Genomic DNA, 16,861 nt, shown 5'->3' with positions numbered 1-16,861 from the left:
TAGTTTTGGTCTCCTGCCATTTCTTGGAGCAGTTTTTGTACTCCCAGTTGCTTCATACCGCTTGCAAACTTTTCTAACGCCTGACTTTGTAGCACCACCACCCAACCTTTTTGCTATTTTTTCATAAGAATAGCCTTCATCACGAAGTGTTACTGCCTTAATCCTTTTACTTGGTGACCAATCAGCATGTTTTATTGTGTTAGGAGCCATTATTTGCAATTTGAGTAACAATTTTTAACTCTCTCTATGTACCGTACGCACCAGCACATCAAAGATGTTCACTTCACAAAAGTCAGTTACCAACTGTTGTAAACAATGAAGCTCACACTTGGCCCACAGTACAGTACAGAAAATACCAATAATCAGATAACAATGCTGCAGTAAGATACAATTCTTGAAGTTACTGAACGATGTCATTTAAACTTGTTTAATATTTCTATACAGAATATAGTTTTTACATTCGAGATTTTTTTAAAACATAACATTTTACTAAAAGTGTCCAGAATTAATGCCACTACTGTACATAGATACGTGCCTGGTTGTAGGTTATGGACCACACTACACAGATAGAAAGCAAACGTGGACAACATAAAATCAGTCTCATTACTTAATTGTCATCTTCCTAAAATTGACCAGAATGTTTCTTGTAACTTGCTGCAGGGTTACAGGTTCAAATCCTGGGTAACGTATAGATTTTCGTTTGCGTTTGTCCCATTATATGTTTAATTTTAATTCTTTGTATTAACTTAGGAAGATAGGAAAGAAACCTGAAATAACCAACTTACAATATGAGAATGGTTTGCTTTGCAGGCAAGCGAGCTGCAGTTGGCTATTCAGATGGTGCCATCAAAGTCTTTGATTTGAAGGAAGCAACGATAAAACACCAGATTCCGATAGGCCAGGCACACCAAAGCACCGTCACAAGTATAGATTGCCTCAGGGACAATAACCTCATTATTACTGGAGGAACAGATGGAAATGCTGCAATAACGAAAACGCAGACTGGAAAAGTAAGAACATGTTTCTTTTTCTTTGTCGTTGCTTGTGTTGTCACCATAGTTGTCTTAGGAGAAGCATGTATGGGGTATCAAAATATTGATAAAAATATAGTCACAACACATAAGCAAGTTGATCCATTGTTACTGTAATAGACATTCAATAGGGTGTACTAATATTTTTTTGCCAATACTGGTAAGTGGTAGTGCTCTGATCCGACATAAAATGCCAAAATTTTGTGTCTTTATTTCATACAAAATGGCATGCACTCATTGTCAGACTATTTTGTTAGGCATGTGACCAATTGAAGGTTATTGCAATATTTTAAAAATATTCAATATTTAAAAAATAACTAAGCTACAGTTACTTTACTGAAACTTCATTATGAATAATTTCAAACACTGCACTCTACTGCAATGCATGAGTTAGTTAGAATCGCTTTAATTCTTCCATAACCTTCAAGCTAGTTTCTCTAGCTATAATATGACAATAAATATAATACATTGTCATAACTACATTTGAAAATGGTTAGGCTAAGTCCAAAGTTCCACATTTGTGCAATATTTATAATAATTTAGTCATAAGATTGCTCAAAATTTTATTCAAATAATACAATTAAATGTCTGAAATTACTACTTAAACCTATTCCATTAAATATGATGTTTAAAAAAGCCAATTTGTATATCATGACAAAATTATCAAGTTGTGAAATATTCTGAATATTGTGAATATTCATATTCATAACAGTTATTTTTGACTGACAAAATGAAAAACAAATATTTTAAATCATATGTTTTCTTTCTGACAAGAAAGATATGATACTTTCAAATTTATAATTAAATTTCTTGAAATTATGTACATTTGCATTGGCATCAAGGTTTATATACAAAGGTCAACTCTTTAAAATTGTTCAATGTATAATATGATGTCATACTTGGTATTTTGTATCAACATTCAAAAAATGGTATTTGTAATCATTAGATAAGTATATTGTGATATACATAGTAAAATAGCTGTAACAGAGCAAATATGTACATTTACTAAACAAACATTCAAGGTGTTAAGCAGTTATGGACAAAAATATAAAACAAAAACAATTGAAGATAACTCATACTAAAAAATCTGGCTTGAACTAGTTGCTCTAATACTAGTTGTCTGTGACTTTAAATGAATCTCAAGATGGATGGTACATAAGTAAAAATGGGACGATTGGTGAAGGTTTGATATCATTAAAAATCTGGATATTTTGAGAGATTATACTTGATAAGTTAATCTTTAATAGTTTGTTTAAACTATATAGAGACATTTTGTTGATAACAGAAGCTTGGAAATGCTTTTATAATGGAATAATCTGTAAAACGAAAAAGAAAAGATTTGGAACTGGTGTAAAGTGCCTAGTTTAATAATTGGGAGCTGGAAATTATTATCTGCTGGCATCAGCATTAACTAGCTAGTAAATGAATATTGCATTATCTAAAATGAAATGTTATGAGAAATAATACTAAGTGAGTGTAATATTTTCTGCATTTTGAATGTGAACAAGCCAAATGTGAAGTTTTGAAAATTGAAGGAAGCCATCTTGTGGACCTGATTGAGGAATCTGACTTGTTGAGTGTGCTCAGATGTAGAACTGACGCATGCCCAAATATTTAGAGTAGGACTTGCTCTGCCTCGCAAGGAGACAATAAAGAAGTGTTTTCTTCATATAAATGTTCTTTCAAATAATTGCATAATTTGATGCTATTGTAATTTTTGTTGTCTCTAGTTTTTTTTTTCTTTTCATTTTTATCAATATAATAATTATAAAGTTATCAGTATATGTAAATTTTAAATTACCTTTTCAACATAGCACCATAGTTACCTATTGTGCCGATACTGAGTTTAAAATATACTGACAAAGTTGTTATATATTTAAGATTATGAGACGTCAGGTGATTAGTTGAAAAGGTTCAAGCTTATAATAATCTTTGTATTGTTTTGCATCTTGTTATTGTTTCTGAGGATAGGTGTTTATTTCTTTAAATATGTCAGATCCAAAGGGTGATTTCTGCTTGGCAGATGTTATGGCTGGTCTCAATGCTATCAAGGATGGCCAAACAGAGCTCAAAGCTAATCAGGAAAAGACTGATGCTCAATTGATAGAGCTGAATGCTAGCCAGATGGTGCTTAAATCTGGGCTGACAACTCTTCAGCAATCTTCTGATGCTCAATTAAAAGAAATTAGAATTGATCTTGCTCAATATAAGAAGGAGTGTTTGATAAGAACAGAGAAAGTGGAATCTCATATAAAAGCATTATCCATGAAAGTGGATACTGATATTTCTGCAGTATCCTATGTTGTGGAACAAAAGATGGAATATTTGGGTAAGCAGGTTGGTGCTGTACAAGAAGCACATGCAGATTTGGCTGAGCGACTGCATGTTGACATGAGACACATGCAAAAGGAATGGTGTGAAACTAAACAGCATTTAGCAAATACTTTGTCCTCTCTTTCAAGTTTACCTAAACCTTCAGTGTGTGATGGTGCTTCTTCTCCACAAATTCAACCTAATCAAGAGATGAATTCTGATCAATTTCAGTACAAAGTGCTTCATAATGAAGAGGATGGTTCAGCAGGAAATATGCCTAATGAACTTATTCAAACCATGCAAGGACTTGTGACAAGTGATTGCAAATTAGTGAATAATGATCTCTCTCAGGACCAGGTTCTGCAGGAACAAATAATGGGTGTAAAGCTAGAAGTTTTAACATTGGTAAAAGAAGTGTTGTCATTCATTAGTCAGTGTAGGTTAGAATCAGCTGGCAGAAGAACTCTTACAAAGAGAAAACGTGCAAAAGTTCCTACAGTAGTGAATAGTTCTGATAGTTGTGTTGATGAGGATGTAGTGCGCAGGCATGTATCTAAGGTATGTGATAAAGCCACTAATACTGAAACTGAGTCATCTGGCTCAGAAGAAAAGTTATTTGATTCTACTAATGACCGTAGAGGAACACCATCTGGTCATCGCCAAGATTATGTAAAAGGTGATTCTTGTTTGCATCATAATAAGTACATAAATAAGAGTGATGTAAATGGTCCTTCTCAAAGTGCAACTTTTGCGACTAGTACTCAATATGACAACTCTTTACCGCACCGACAATCTTTCATAAAGCCACAACAATTGTGCAAGTTTCCACAGTTTGATGGAATCTCGATGGACAGTATGCCATCGGAATTTTTGGAGAAAGTTGAGGAAATGATGGATATTTACAATATCAAGGAAAAGGATTACATGCAATATATACCTAAGTTACTCAAAGACTGTGCAAAAAGTTGGTACACTCAGAATAAATCTTCCTTCAATACTTACCATGATTTTAAAAAGGCCTTTCTGTCTCACTATGAGAATTCTAGGTGGAAGAGTGTCACATTGACTCGGATACTGAATACTCAATTTTCTAGAGCTGCACATGGTAACTTACAGAAATTTGTAAACAAGAATTATAAATTGCTCAAATCCATCCAGCCTCATGCGGAGGAAGCACACTTGATTGCACAAGTGGCTACGCTTTTGCCATTTAAGATCAGAGAGCACTTTGTGGTAAATAATGTTTGAGACATTGCAAAGAGCATTGCAAGCCATAGAGAATTTTGAATCACTTAGAGACATCCCACTTAGGATGAGCAATTCAGAATATGGTGTAAAAAATCGAAACTTTAAATCTAAAGTAGCTCAAGTGGCTGTGGAACAAGCTTCTAGTGCAGATAAAGAGAATACATACTCTCGCAAATCAAATTACACAAGAACTAATTTTCATAGGAACTATGACAAAACAAACCTTGGGGTTAAGAGCTACAATTGTGGAACAGATAAGATTCCCACAGTAGCTAATGGTGTTGTTTCCCAAGCGGAAAACTGATGAGGACTCATGTTGGGGGAGGTAACATGGGTGCTAATAATGTATTAAAGCCTCCAAATAAGAATAGATTTGACTATAATAGAAACACAATGGAAACAGACATTCTAACTCCTATACTTGACAATAATCAATTAGTAGGAGATAGCATGATGCTTAGACTTTCACAAAATATCTTAGGTGAACCTGTGAAGGTGGAAAAGGATGGTACACGGCACATTGGATTATGTGTTTTAGGTCAAACAATAGATCAGCTAAGACAAAGAATGGAATCTTATAATAAGTTATCAGACCAGGTAATGTTAATGATTGGCAAGAATGATCTACTGAAATGGAAAAATGAGGATGATATCAAACAAAGCTTTAACAGACTGATACAGGTCATGAAAAATAAGACAAGGAATATAATTGTACTTACCTTACCACCAATTCCGAAAGTTATGCATTCTAGAGGGGATCCAGAATGGGTCAGATGGCAAAGGTACAATTCTCACCTGTTATCTCTTCAAGATGAGGATAAGGTCAAAGTGCTAAATATTGCTCCTCTTTTCTTTGATGATGATGACAAGATAAATGAAACTCTGTATGAACAGTACATTGGTCCTCGTATACAAAATCGTCTGGATATGATTCATTGGAATCGTGCGGGCATGTGCAAGTTGTTGCAATTTTTATATAGTATGAGTGTCATCCGAAATATGCAGTTGCCTGTCAAAAGTGTGCATAATACTTTTAAGACTGAAGTGTCAGTTCATGCAACTGAGATAGGTGACAAAGAGCGCAACAAGATTGGACACTTAAATCAGGGAAGATCTCACGTTCCTGAAAATCAAAAAAACTAGTCAATTCCCTTTGCCTTGAGGCAGGTGACAGAGGGTATGCTATAAACCCTGCCATAGCAGTTGTTAATGTTGGGGATTGGGAAAAAGAATTAGAAACTGAAGATCAAAATTACATGAAAGAAAATTACTGACCAATCAATAATGTTCCTAATGGTTCGAATACTGCAAAAATTTGGGTTAATATTCTAGATCATAAACATTTGGCTCTATGTGATAGTGGAGCAGAAATTAGTTTGCTTTCCTATCAGGTGTGGAAAAATATCTCTTCTACAGCCAGTAGGCCAAGATTATTGAGTACTAAAAACATTAGACTAGTGGATTTTACAGGCTCTAAAAAGAACAAAGTTTTAGGTTTAACTAGGCTTATGATTGTTATCGGTTTGCAAAGTTTGTTGGTACAATTTTTAGTGGTTCAGAATCTGCAGGTGGATATGATCTTAGGCTTAGATGTTCTATATGCATTGCAAGGTACCTTAGATTTCTCTAAGAATAAATAAATATGATGTACTTGCCCGTTTCGTTCCATTGGAAAATACTGTAGATGTGGATCATTATTATGAATGTTCTTTTGTGTCAAGTTCTGAGGGTAATAAGGTGGATGATGAAACAATATTAAAAATTTCTGGTCAGTTGGATCAAACTGAGATGTTGTCGGTAGTTGAAAAACAGAAATTTTTAAATATATTGTATAAATATAAAAAATTGTTTTCCATTAAACCAGGTTTATGTAAAAATTATGTGCACACAATGGAACTGGATACAGACAAACCCGTGGTAGGTCGAAACTATCCTATTCCATTTGCATTCAGGGACGAAGTTAGAGAACAGATCAACACCATGTTGGAATGGGACGTGATTGAATTGTCCAACTCTGAATACTTATCCCCTCTATTGGTTGTACCTAAGCCAGGTGGAGGGATAAGAATGTGTGTTGATCTAAAAGGGATAAATAAGCATGTAAAGTTGATGCAAATTCATCCCGTAAAAATAGATGAGTTATTAGTACAGTTTCAAGGTTGTAATTATTTCTCATCTATAGATTTAGGTAATGCCTTTTGGCAAATTGCTTTGGATGAACAAAGTAGAAAATACACAGCATTTTCATTCGAAGGCGTGTTATATCAATTTAAACGTGTTGTATTTGGATCAGTGAATGGCACCACTGTCTTTGTAGATGCAATGAATAGAGTTTTGGCTGATTGTAAGGATTTTGTAGTGGTGTATGTGGATGATATCATTATAAGATCCAAAGACTTTGATTCTCATCTGATTCATGTTGAAAGTGTATTTAATTGTCTACTGAAAGCAGGCATGACCCTTAAAATAGAGAAATGTAAATTTTGCTGCAGGGAGATAAAGTTTTTGGGTCACATCATTACCCCAGAAGGGTATCATAAAGATCCAGTTTTTGTCAAGTCTATAATAGAGTTGCCGGAACCTAGCTCAATTAAACAATTGCAAAAGATATTAGGTTCCTTAAATTGGATTAGTAAATACATAAAAAATTATGCAATGTTTGCCCAACCCATGTATGAGCTTCTCAAAGCTAAACAAAAATGGTGTTGGAATAAAGAGGCATCTGAAGCATTTCAGCTTTTGAAGGAAAAAATTGCTGAACAAGTAATGCTTGCATTTCCCGATTTTGAACATAATTTCTTTGTTCAAACTGATGCTTCGATTATTGGAGTAGCGGGTTATTGTTTCCAGATCATAGAAGGAGGGTTCAAGCCTCTTGGATTTGTCAGCAGGTTGTTAAAAGATTATGAGAAATCTTATACATCTACTGAAATGGAGGTGTTGGCGATCCTATATACTATAGACAAATTTGCTTCTATACTAAAAGGGAGGCATTTTGTCATTATTACAGATCATAAAGCCCTCACGTGGTTGGAAACTGCCCACACGTGGAATGCTCGTCTCACTCACTGGTTCATCCAGTTACAGATGTATTCTTTTGATGTTCAATATTGCAAAGGCAAGGAAAATGTAATCGCTGATGTGCTAAGTCGATCTTTTCCTTGGCAGTTGGACATGCATTATCATGTCAACTACTCCGAGTTGGAATTAATGCTGCAACCTTTGTGTGACTGTAAGGAACTTGCGAATGCACAGAGAAATGATATCGAATTGAATGAGATCATTTCCTATCTCTCTGGAGATGTTGATACTGATAATTCTCGCTGTAGGAATTGGCGGAAACAGTATTGTCTCAGGGAGAACATATTATGTGTCAGGGATTTTCACAGACCAGAAAAGTTAAGGATATGCTTACCTGCCTCCTTAATTGGTAATATGCTCATCAAGTTTCATGATGAGAGTGGTCATTTCGGTGCATCTCGGACAATGGCACAAATATATAGAAATTTCCGATGGAAAAACATGTTTAAAGATATAAAACAATATGTTGCTGATTGCGATACTTGTGTCAGGTCAAAGCCCAATAAACATCCTGCAAAACATTTAGTTAAAATACACCTGACCAGTAAACCTGGAAAAGTCCTTTTTGTGGATTTGCAAGGTCCATTCGTCATGGGTTCTAAGTGGGAGAGATTTTTGTTGACAGTGTTGGATGCTGCAAGTCGGTACTTGTTGGCTTATCCTATTGTCAACAGTAATGCAAATACAGTCATCAAAAAGCTTATCAATTGTTATTTTGTCCATTTGGGTATTCCTGAAAAATTGATTGCCGATAATGGACCTCAATTCAGATCTCATCAGTTTGCAGATAAAATGAAACACTTAAGCATCATGTTAGTGTTCACTCCTCCATATCATCCGTCCTCCAATATGGTTGAGAGATATCATGCAGAGCTTAACCGCTTAATGAGAGTTTTGTGTCAGGATAGTCATACCCTATGGCCTGAAAAGGTTAATGTTGCCCTTCATTGTTTAAATAATGCAATTTCATCTCAAACAGGTTATGCTCCTATAGAACTGCGATTAAATATGGAACCTAACATGAGCATATTCAATAATATCACTGAAGATGAAGTAATGTCATGGGATAATAAAATTCACATGGCACATCTAAAAAGTTTTGAGGCCAGAAGTAAGAAAACAAACCAAATCAACCAAAAACAACAAGATAAAGTTTCCATATTAGTTGGTGATTTGTTGTTTGTTAGAAACAGACATAAAGATTTAGAAAATAATCCCATTAAGAAATACTGCTTCTTGTTTGAAGGACCTTATTTGTGTGTTGAGAATCATGATAATTCAACAGTTACCTTGTTAGAATGCAACACTGGTAATCCTGTGAGTCAAGTGGCCATTGAACACATCAAAGTGTGGAAGTGTTCTAATGCCAAAAGGTATAAATGGCTAGAAATTTTACAAAACTGCAACAAGTCACATGAGGAGCTAATAAAGAGATTGTTGCAAGGATGCAAGGTAGATGACATACTTGTCAGATCTTCAAAGGAAACAGATATTTCTGTAGTGAAGATGTAAGATTAAGTAAGCGTAAAGGGTTGGTTGGTTGGGAGTTTCTTATTGACTGAGTGTCAAGGGTGGTATATAAGACCTCAGTTCTTTACTTTTTCATTCTTCGTATATTAATTTTGGCATTATGAAATTGCTTATGCTAACATGTTGTTTATTTTGTTTGTTTGAAGGACAAAAGATACTCCTTCATTCCACAACCATACCCATAAGGGTTGGTTGGTTGGGAGTTTCTTATTGACTGAGTGTCAAGGGTGGTACATAAGATCTCAGTTCTTTACTTTTTTAATTATTCATATATTAATTTTGGCATGAAATTGATTATGCTAACACTTTGTTTATTTTGTTGTTTTGAAGGACAAAAGATACTGCTTCATATCACAACCATACCCATGAGAGTTGGTTGGTTGAGTTCTTCTCTTAGGCTGTTGGTTAAAGGTCTTACTGTGAGTCACAGTACTTTGTGCAGAATTTTTCTTTTGTCGGCTGTCAATGTAAAAATTTTCTCTTTTTCGTGCTTCTTTTCTTGAGTCAGAAACATTAGTTCAGGTGTGAAGTATTCCTCTGTAAAGTTTGCCTTAAGTTGATCTTCATGATCCGACATTGGTCCTCATTCATATTTCTTGATCCTTAGTTGTGTTGAACGGTGGAAAAATTTGATATAACAAATATTCTTTGTTATTTGTATTTTGGAGTGCAAAAAATGTATAATATAATGTGATGGCATGTGCATAATAATTTTGAATGCTAAGATTTAGCTTTGGCTTGAAAAATATTTACTAGAGCACAAAGATTCCAAGAATTGAATCGTAGGCTCGAATAGGAATGAACTTGACAAAGAGCAAAGTGATTCACGTGTTGATCCAAGCTTCAGTCAAGTAGTTGTTTCCTTTAAAAATGCTAGAATGCATTATGGCTCCAAAATGTGTTCACAAAGGGCTGAATAGTAAGTTCGAGCCGTGACGCTGCGAGTTCAGTAACAACAATTATTTATGATTTATAATTTTAGTGCGCACATCATAATTTATACATTTCTTGCATGAATTCATTTGTGATGTAAAAAATCTTATATTCAGCACTCCGTAAATCTGAGGATGTTTGCTTTTCGATGCAGGGACTTACATTTTTGTCTTGTTAGCTGATGTTGCTAGATGAATGGATCAATTCCTAAGGGAAACTTAGTTGGATCAGAGGTTACTTACTCTACATGTAGAAAGTTATAATTAATATATTTTTTTGGCTAAATAAAGATTAATATAAAAATTATGCTCTCAGGTTGAAAATTAAGTTCTGAATGGTGCTTCATGGGTTGATAATAAATAATAATGTTATGTAGGTACATTGTTTATGTAAAATTGGTTCATGTGGTACTTCACTAGATAATAATTGTTGGTATGTCGAACTTGATTTTTTTTTTTTTCAATATTATTAAGTACTAAATGTTCATTATGGGTAGTTGCACTGTATTGGTTCATGATGAACAAGTTCTTGTTGTATTGTTGGAAAACAAATATTCAGTCACACTCAATTGATTATAATGCTGAACATGTAAACAGATTGTAAATATAGAGGCATTATATTAATTATTATATGTTAAATGTCTCAGTAGGGCTCAGATCTGTTGTGGGTTCGTCCCTTGTTGAGCGCCAGTATGACAATAAATATAATACATTGTCATAACTACATTTGAAAATGGTTAGGCTAAGTCCAAAGTTCCACATTTGTGCAATATTTATAATAATTTAGTCATAAGATTGCTCAAAATTTTATTCAAATAATACAATTAAATGTCTGAAATTACTACTTAAACCTATTCCATTAAATATGATGTTTAAAAAAGCCAATTTGTATATCATGACAAAATTATCAAATTGTGAAATATTCTGAATATTGTGAATATTCATATTCATAACAGTTATTTTTGACTGACAAAATGAAAAACAAATATTTTAAATCATATGTGTTCTTTCTGACAAGAAAGATATGATACTTTCAAATTTATAATTAAATTTCTTGAAATTATGTACATTTGCATTGGCATCAAGGTTTATATACAAAGGTCAACTCTTTAAAATTGTTCAATGTATAATATGATGTCATACTTGGTATTTTGTATCAACATTCAAAAAATGGTATTTGTAATCATTAGATAAGTATATTGTGATATACATAGTAAAATAGCTGTAACAGAGCAAATATGTACATTTACTAAACAAACATTCAAGGTGTTAAGCAGTTATGGACAAAAATATAAAACAAAAACAATTGAAGATAACTCATACTAAAAAATCTGGCTTGAACTAGTTGCTCTAATACTAGTTGTCTGTGACTTTAAATGAATCTCAAGATGGATGGTACATAAGTAAAAATGGGACGATTGGTGAAGGTTTGATATCATTAAAAATCTGGATATTTTGAGAGATTATACTTGATAAGTTAATCTTTAATAGTTTGTTTAAACTATATAGAGACATTTTGTTGATAACAGAAGCTTGGAAATGCTTTTATAATGGAATAATCTGTAAAACGAAAAAGAAAAGATTTGGAACTGGTGTAAAGTGCCTAGTTCAATAATTGGGAGCAGGAAATTATTATCTGATGGCATCTGCATTAACTAGCTAGTAAATGAATATAATAATTATAAAGTTATCAGTATATGTAAATTTTAAATTACCTTTTCAACATAGCACCATAGTTACCTATTGTGCCGATACTGAGTTTAAAATATACTGACAAAGTTGTTATAATAAGAAGAGCTAAGAATGTGTTTTGCACCACGCCACAAAGGCATATAGGGTGTGTGGAGTTTGGGCCCCCATACTTGCTTGATCACGACCAAAGTTGGAGGTGATGTGATAAGCACCATGCTCCTGGCAACCTCTACCCCCCAGATTTTCCTCCAGAAACCCACTTTATACAATGATGGTGTGTGCTGGAGCCGCTTGAACATGTGGAAAAAATCCTGTTTCTCTCCCACCAGGGATCGAACCTGGGTCTCTCGCATGGTAGTCAGATGCCCTGATGACTGAACTACCGGACCATAAAGAACCTTTTTATTTTTAAGTATTTCAATTCGGTCCCGGAACCTTTTTCCGGATCAATTTAAACACAGTCCAAGTTCAGTATTGAAATGAAACAATACACAACTTGAGCCAAAAAGAAATTGAGGCAGAAAAAGGGTTCCGGTGTTGTTACCCAATAGAACCCATGGGTTTCTGGACCTTCAACAACCGTGATTATAGCTAATTTTTTTTTTTTTTATCCAGGTTGCTTGTATTCTTCCGTGCGGTTCTGAAGGTGAAGACAAACACTCTGTGGAAGCTGTTGGATTTTGTACAGATCTCGGCCTTGGTCTTGCAGCTACTGGGAATTTGGGAGGAGATTTGGTCATTTGGGATATAGCCAAACAAGTATGTATATCTTACTCTTTCATGATAGCAGATATCCGACATATCTATAAATATCTTATAATTTAGTGTAAAATTCTGCCATTTTGTTATAATTGGATAGTCTCCATGCCCTACTATTTAAAAAAGTAAAAGTCTGATTCATTCTGGTTCTTAAGGGCTATTTGGAATGTTATATCGGATCGGTAGAATAACAGTTATTGTTATTAGTAAATTTTACATCAGTACTTTAACGGTATCAGCCCATCCCTGCTATGAGTTGAGTTACAGTAAGTTGAAATGCTTACAGAATGAACTGGAAAATTATTTTAAAGGTCTGGAAAAGTCAGGGAATTTAGGTAATCTGAGTAGGAACCCTGAAACATCTTTATTTCTTGAATGAAGGGAATGCTGCTAATGAAGAATTAAGTAGTGATTGCATTCTATGGATTTCCTAATTAATTCCATGCAAATGAAAACATGGTACCATAATTTATAGTTCCTGATGATTTTCTATCGTCCTTTAATCTGTTATGCAAGCTTGTTATACTGTGATGTGTTTATGTATCATTGGGTTTATTGTAGTAAACTAAGGTGTTCCTCATTTCATATACATATATGTACAGGGTGAGTCAGAAATATGGCTTCACGTTTGAAGTAAATGTAGTGTGTTACTGTACAATGTAGAAATAAATGGTGAATGGTATACTCAAGTTGAAACTTCATTTCAGATAAGAGTCAAGCTCCCAGGCGTAGCCAAGATGGCTCAGAACAGCAGAAAGTTACAGTTGAAGCATGGGCAATTGCATACCAGAATGAGCGTGAGGCTGTGAGACTGGAGAGATGCTATTTTAACGTGACATTGTAGCCGTCGACTGTGGAAAAGTGCAGAAAAACAAGTGCATACATGAAACTGTTGTTCAAGTCCATTGCTATACACATGGCTCTCATGATCATTCTGGTATACAATTGCCCATGCTCCAACTGTAACTTTCTGCTGCATGTTCAGAGCCATCTCGGTTAATGGTGTATGCTAGGTAGCTAGACTCTTTTCTGCATACCATTCACCATTGACTTCTACATTGTACAGTAACACACCACATTTACTTCACACTTGTAGTGATATTTCTGACTCACCCTGTATGCATGTACGTGTGTCTGTCATGGAATATACTTTTTTCGTCCAAAAGATAAAACGCCATGGGTGCAATCAAGTGAGCGGCATCACAAAACTATTGTGGCAGAATAACAGCTCCTTGGTTGTGACAGCAGGTTTGGATGGTAAAGTCAGATTGTTTGATGCGCGAAGTGGAAATATGGAGAGCGTACTTGCAGGCCACAGTGGAGATGTTTTAGACATCAGTTTGTTAGCGTAAGTACATGATACTTTATTCCTTGCATGTGTGTGCATATTAAGTTTGTTGTCGAAATAATTATGGTGTAGATCAGTTTATGTATTTGCCTTCATTTCCATAATGTTACCAGGGATGAGCCAATATGAAATTTGTACTACAGTAGAGTCACGCTAAAAACCGGTGCGCGATCACAGCGCAGAATGGTCATTTTGACAAAATCCTTTACCTGCTGGCTGCTTCGAGGAGGGCGGGAGGGTTGAAACATTGCCACTTTTTGCCCAAAGAGGGGCAGCAGTTGGACTAATTGGCTGTTTGACCGCAAGTTCCTTGATAGGTAAACGCTGCAACAGAGGGTCACTGTCAGTAAGGCAAGTCTTGCCCCTGGAGATACCGCAATTTCACTATAGTACCAATACTGAATATTCTATCACACATTTTCATTTCCTTGAAACATAAATATGGATTATCTTGATCAAACAGTTTGGCTATCTGTTAGAAGCAAACAATATCTGTAAAACTGCATAGCATAACTTCAGTCAAGACAGATCATTCCAAAGCTTAATAATGAAATTATCTCAATAGTTCATGGACCTGCCTGCGAGAGTTTAACATTTGATTGTCAACTATTGGCATAACTTTAGCATAACTTTAACCTATTGATATCTAAGTAAATACAGTGGAACCTTGATTTTACGTTTTTCAGGGCACCAAGGTGAAAGAACTTAAAAACGACGAGGCCTTTTGGCGCAAATTTTAAATTCGTACACTTATTTGACAAAAAATGTTATAATTCATAGACTGTCCAATCTACTTCGGGTAACTTTTGTTTTGCATCTAAAACATCAGGGCATGCAACCATGCAGAAATCAAATCGTGGCCCACCCAACCCCTCTTATTGGCTTTGGCTTTTGATTTCTGCATGTCCATACGTAACTTTGGAGTCGGGGGGAGAGCATCCACATTACGTGCCAAAGCTTCATACCCACTGCAAGTGTTTCCGACCTATAAGAAAAGTATCAAGATAATAAAATCGCAGGAATTTTGTCATCAGTTGCATGGTCGATATATTGACCAACATACGAGTAGAGGTTAAACTGCATTTTACCTCATCCATCATGAACTTAAAGTACATTGTACTCTATTGGGACCAGAAGATTGAATGTATAATGCAGGAAAATGTAAAATCTGGGTTCCACTGTATTCAAAACTGTCAGTTGATGTATGAACTTGAAATCCTTTTCGGGTATCAGGTTATTGTGATACAAATTATTCTTATTAGTCACTTTCTTCATGCGAGATAATGAGGTCATACAGTAAATACAATTGTTATTTTTTTTTTTGCTGGTACAACCAGCAAAAGTTAAAAAAAAATAGTACTCTTTTCATTGCAGTGAACTATTATTTTGTAGGCCTATTGAAGTTTCTGAGATACTAATAGTTGAATTATTTTTTTTTTCCCCCAGAGATGGAAGTACCCTTCTCACAGCATCGGATGACACAACTGCAAGAGTATTTTCACTTACAAGACTTGACAGGTGAAATTTAACCATCTTGTATCTATGTTTTGTTAATAAAAATAAATTATAAAGTACCTTGTATTTTTCCTAAAAAATATTTGCAGTCGCCTTAAGTAGATATGGGTTTGTATGAAAGGTTTATGAAACACATTTGTATTATCGATTTACTCAAGAAACTGTTGACTTCTGTGAAAATAGGGTTTGAATAGCACACAGCATCATGCCCTATACTCTATCCTGTGAATCTCTGGGGCAAGGCCATGCATAAAGGCAGAGAAGGGGAGACAGTGAGTGGGTGGACGGAAGCAGTACACTCTGCTGCAAAAGTTGATAACTAGTTGCTTTGCCCCTCTACATAATCACTTTTGCTCAAACTCGTTCATTGGTCGAGCCCTCTCGAGTGACTACTTGCGCAGAAACTTGCTTTCGTTCACTCGTGACAGAGTACAATGTTAGGCTTAAGTCTATAACATGATGAATGAAATTCTCTTGACACACAATAATGCTGGTCCTATTATCGGAAAAGTTTGCCAATGTACAGCCCCATTATTAAAAATGGTGTCATCTCATTTGAGTAGTGCCACATACGGTGATTAAAGGATTAAGATTTTGATACAAAACATATCAAAAGTGGTATATAAAAGGGCATTTTGGTGTTAAACTGGTAAATGTAACCCTAAATTTGATTCTTAAAAATACTTATTTCCACAAGATAAACATTTTCCTTCTACTTATTAAAAACAACACAAACAGCATAAGAAACACAGTTTTTCCAAGCTTTCGATTCCATCTCGTCGGAATCATCATCAGGGCTGGCTGCGAGATTGCAAAGGGGACGCGGTTGAGTTTACGCTGGCGCTACTTACTGTGTCTGCCGGAAGTTGTCATTGCACTCTTGCAGTGCTGGTAAGTTCCTGTTTGTTGAGATTGACAAGTTTTTAATTTGACCATGTTATATCATGATAACTAAAGATTTACACATAAATTGTGATCGAGATTATTTGTTTTTAATAGGGCTGAGCCGATACTCATCGATTTTCCACCAATACAGATACTTTAAAAAATTGCAATAATTAAAATTTGTTCAAAATATTGATCAATATTGGTGTGTAAATATTCTTTCCAATTAAATACATGAATTTACCAAGATATCTGCTTTAGAACATTCAAGAATTTCATCAGAATATGAAAAGAGATAGTATGTAATCACACAAAATAAAGATTTTCGTGCAAAATAATAATAAAATTTCAATTTTGCATAGTTTCCCAGATAATTACTCCACGAAAGTGTTGCGTGGCATTTTTGCAGACCTCGTGAAAGACTTAATATGTCGGAAAAGTATCGGTAGATGAATACAACCAATACTTTACATTGTGTACACCTTTCTTAACATCCTATTATATTTTTCCTTTAGCATGTGCCAAAA

At 34.8% G+C, this 16,861-nt stretch overlaps 1 protein-coding gene across 1 annotated transcript in view; it reads left to right on the top strand.

The window, feature by feature from the left end:
• The window catches only part of LOC146001475 (angio-associated migratory cell protein), a 31,903-nt gene extending 16,377 nt beyond the window's left edge, over positions 1-15,526 (top strand). Inside the window, exons 6-9 of the mRNA XM_083138837.1 lie at positions 811-1,010; positions 12,443-12,586; positions 13,753-13,934; positions 15,381-15,526. Of these exons, the coding sequence (XP_082994963.1) occupies positions 811-1,010; positions 12,443-12,586; positions 13,753-13,934; positions 15,381-15,456 (602 nt within the window). The 3' untranslated portion in view covers positions 15,457-15,526. The remainder of the gene's footprint in view (positions 1-810; positions 1,011-12,442; positions 12,587-13,752; positions 13,935-15,380) is intronic.
• Positions 15,527-16,861: the final 1,335 nt, after the last annotated feature.

The sequence above is a fragment of the Lepisma saccharinum genome, chromosome 17 (genome assembly GCF_977018435.1).
Source record: "Lepisma saccharinum chromosome 17, izLepSacc3.1, whole genome shotgun sequence".
Lineage (NCBI taxonomy): Eukaryota > Metazoa > Arthropoda > Insecta > Zygentoma > Lepismatidae > Lepisma > Lepisma saccharinum.
The sequence above is the reverse complement of the archived record's forward strand: the minus strand, read 5'-3'. Positions and strand labels throughout refer to the sequence as shown.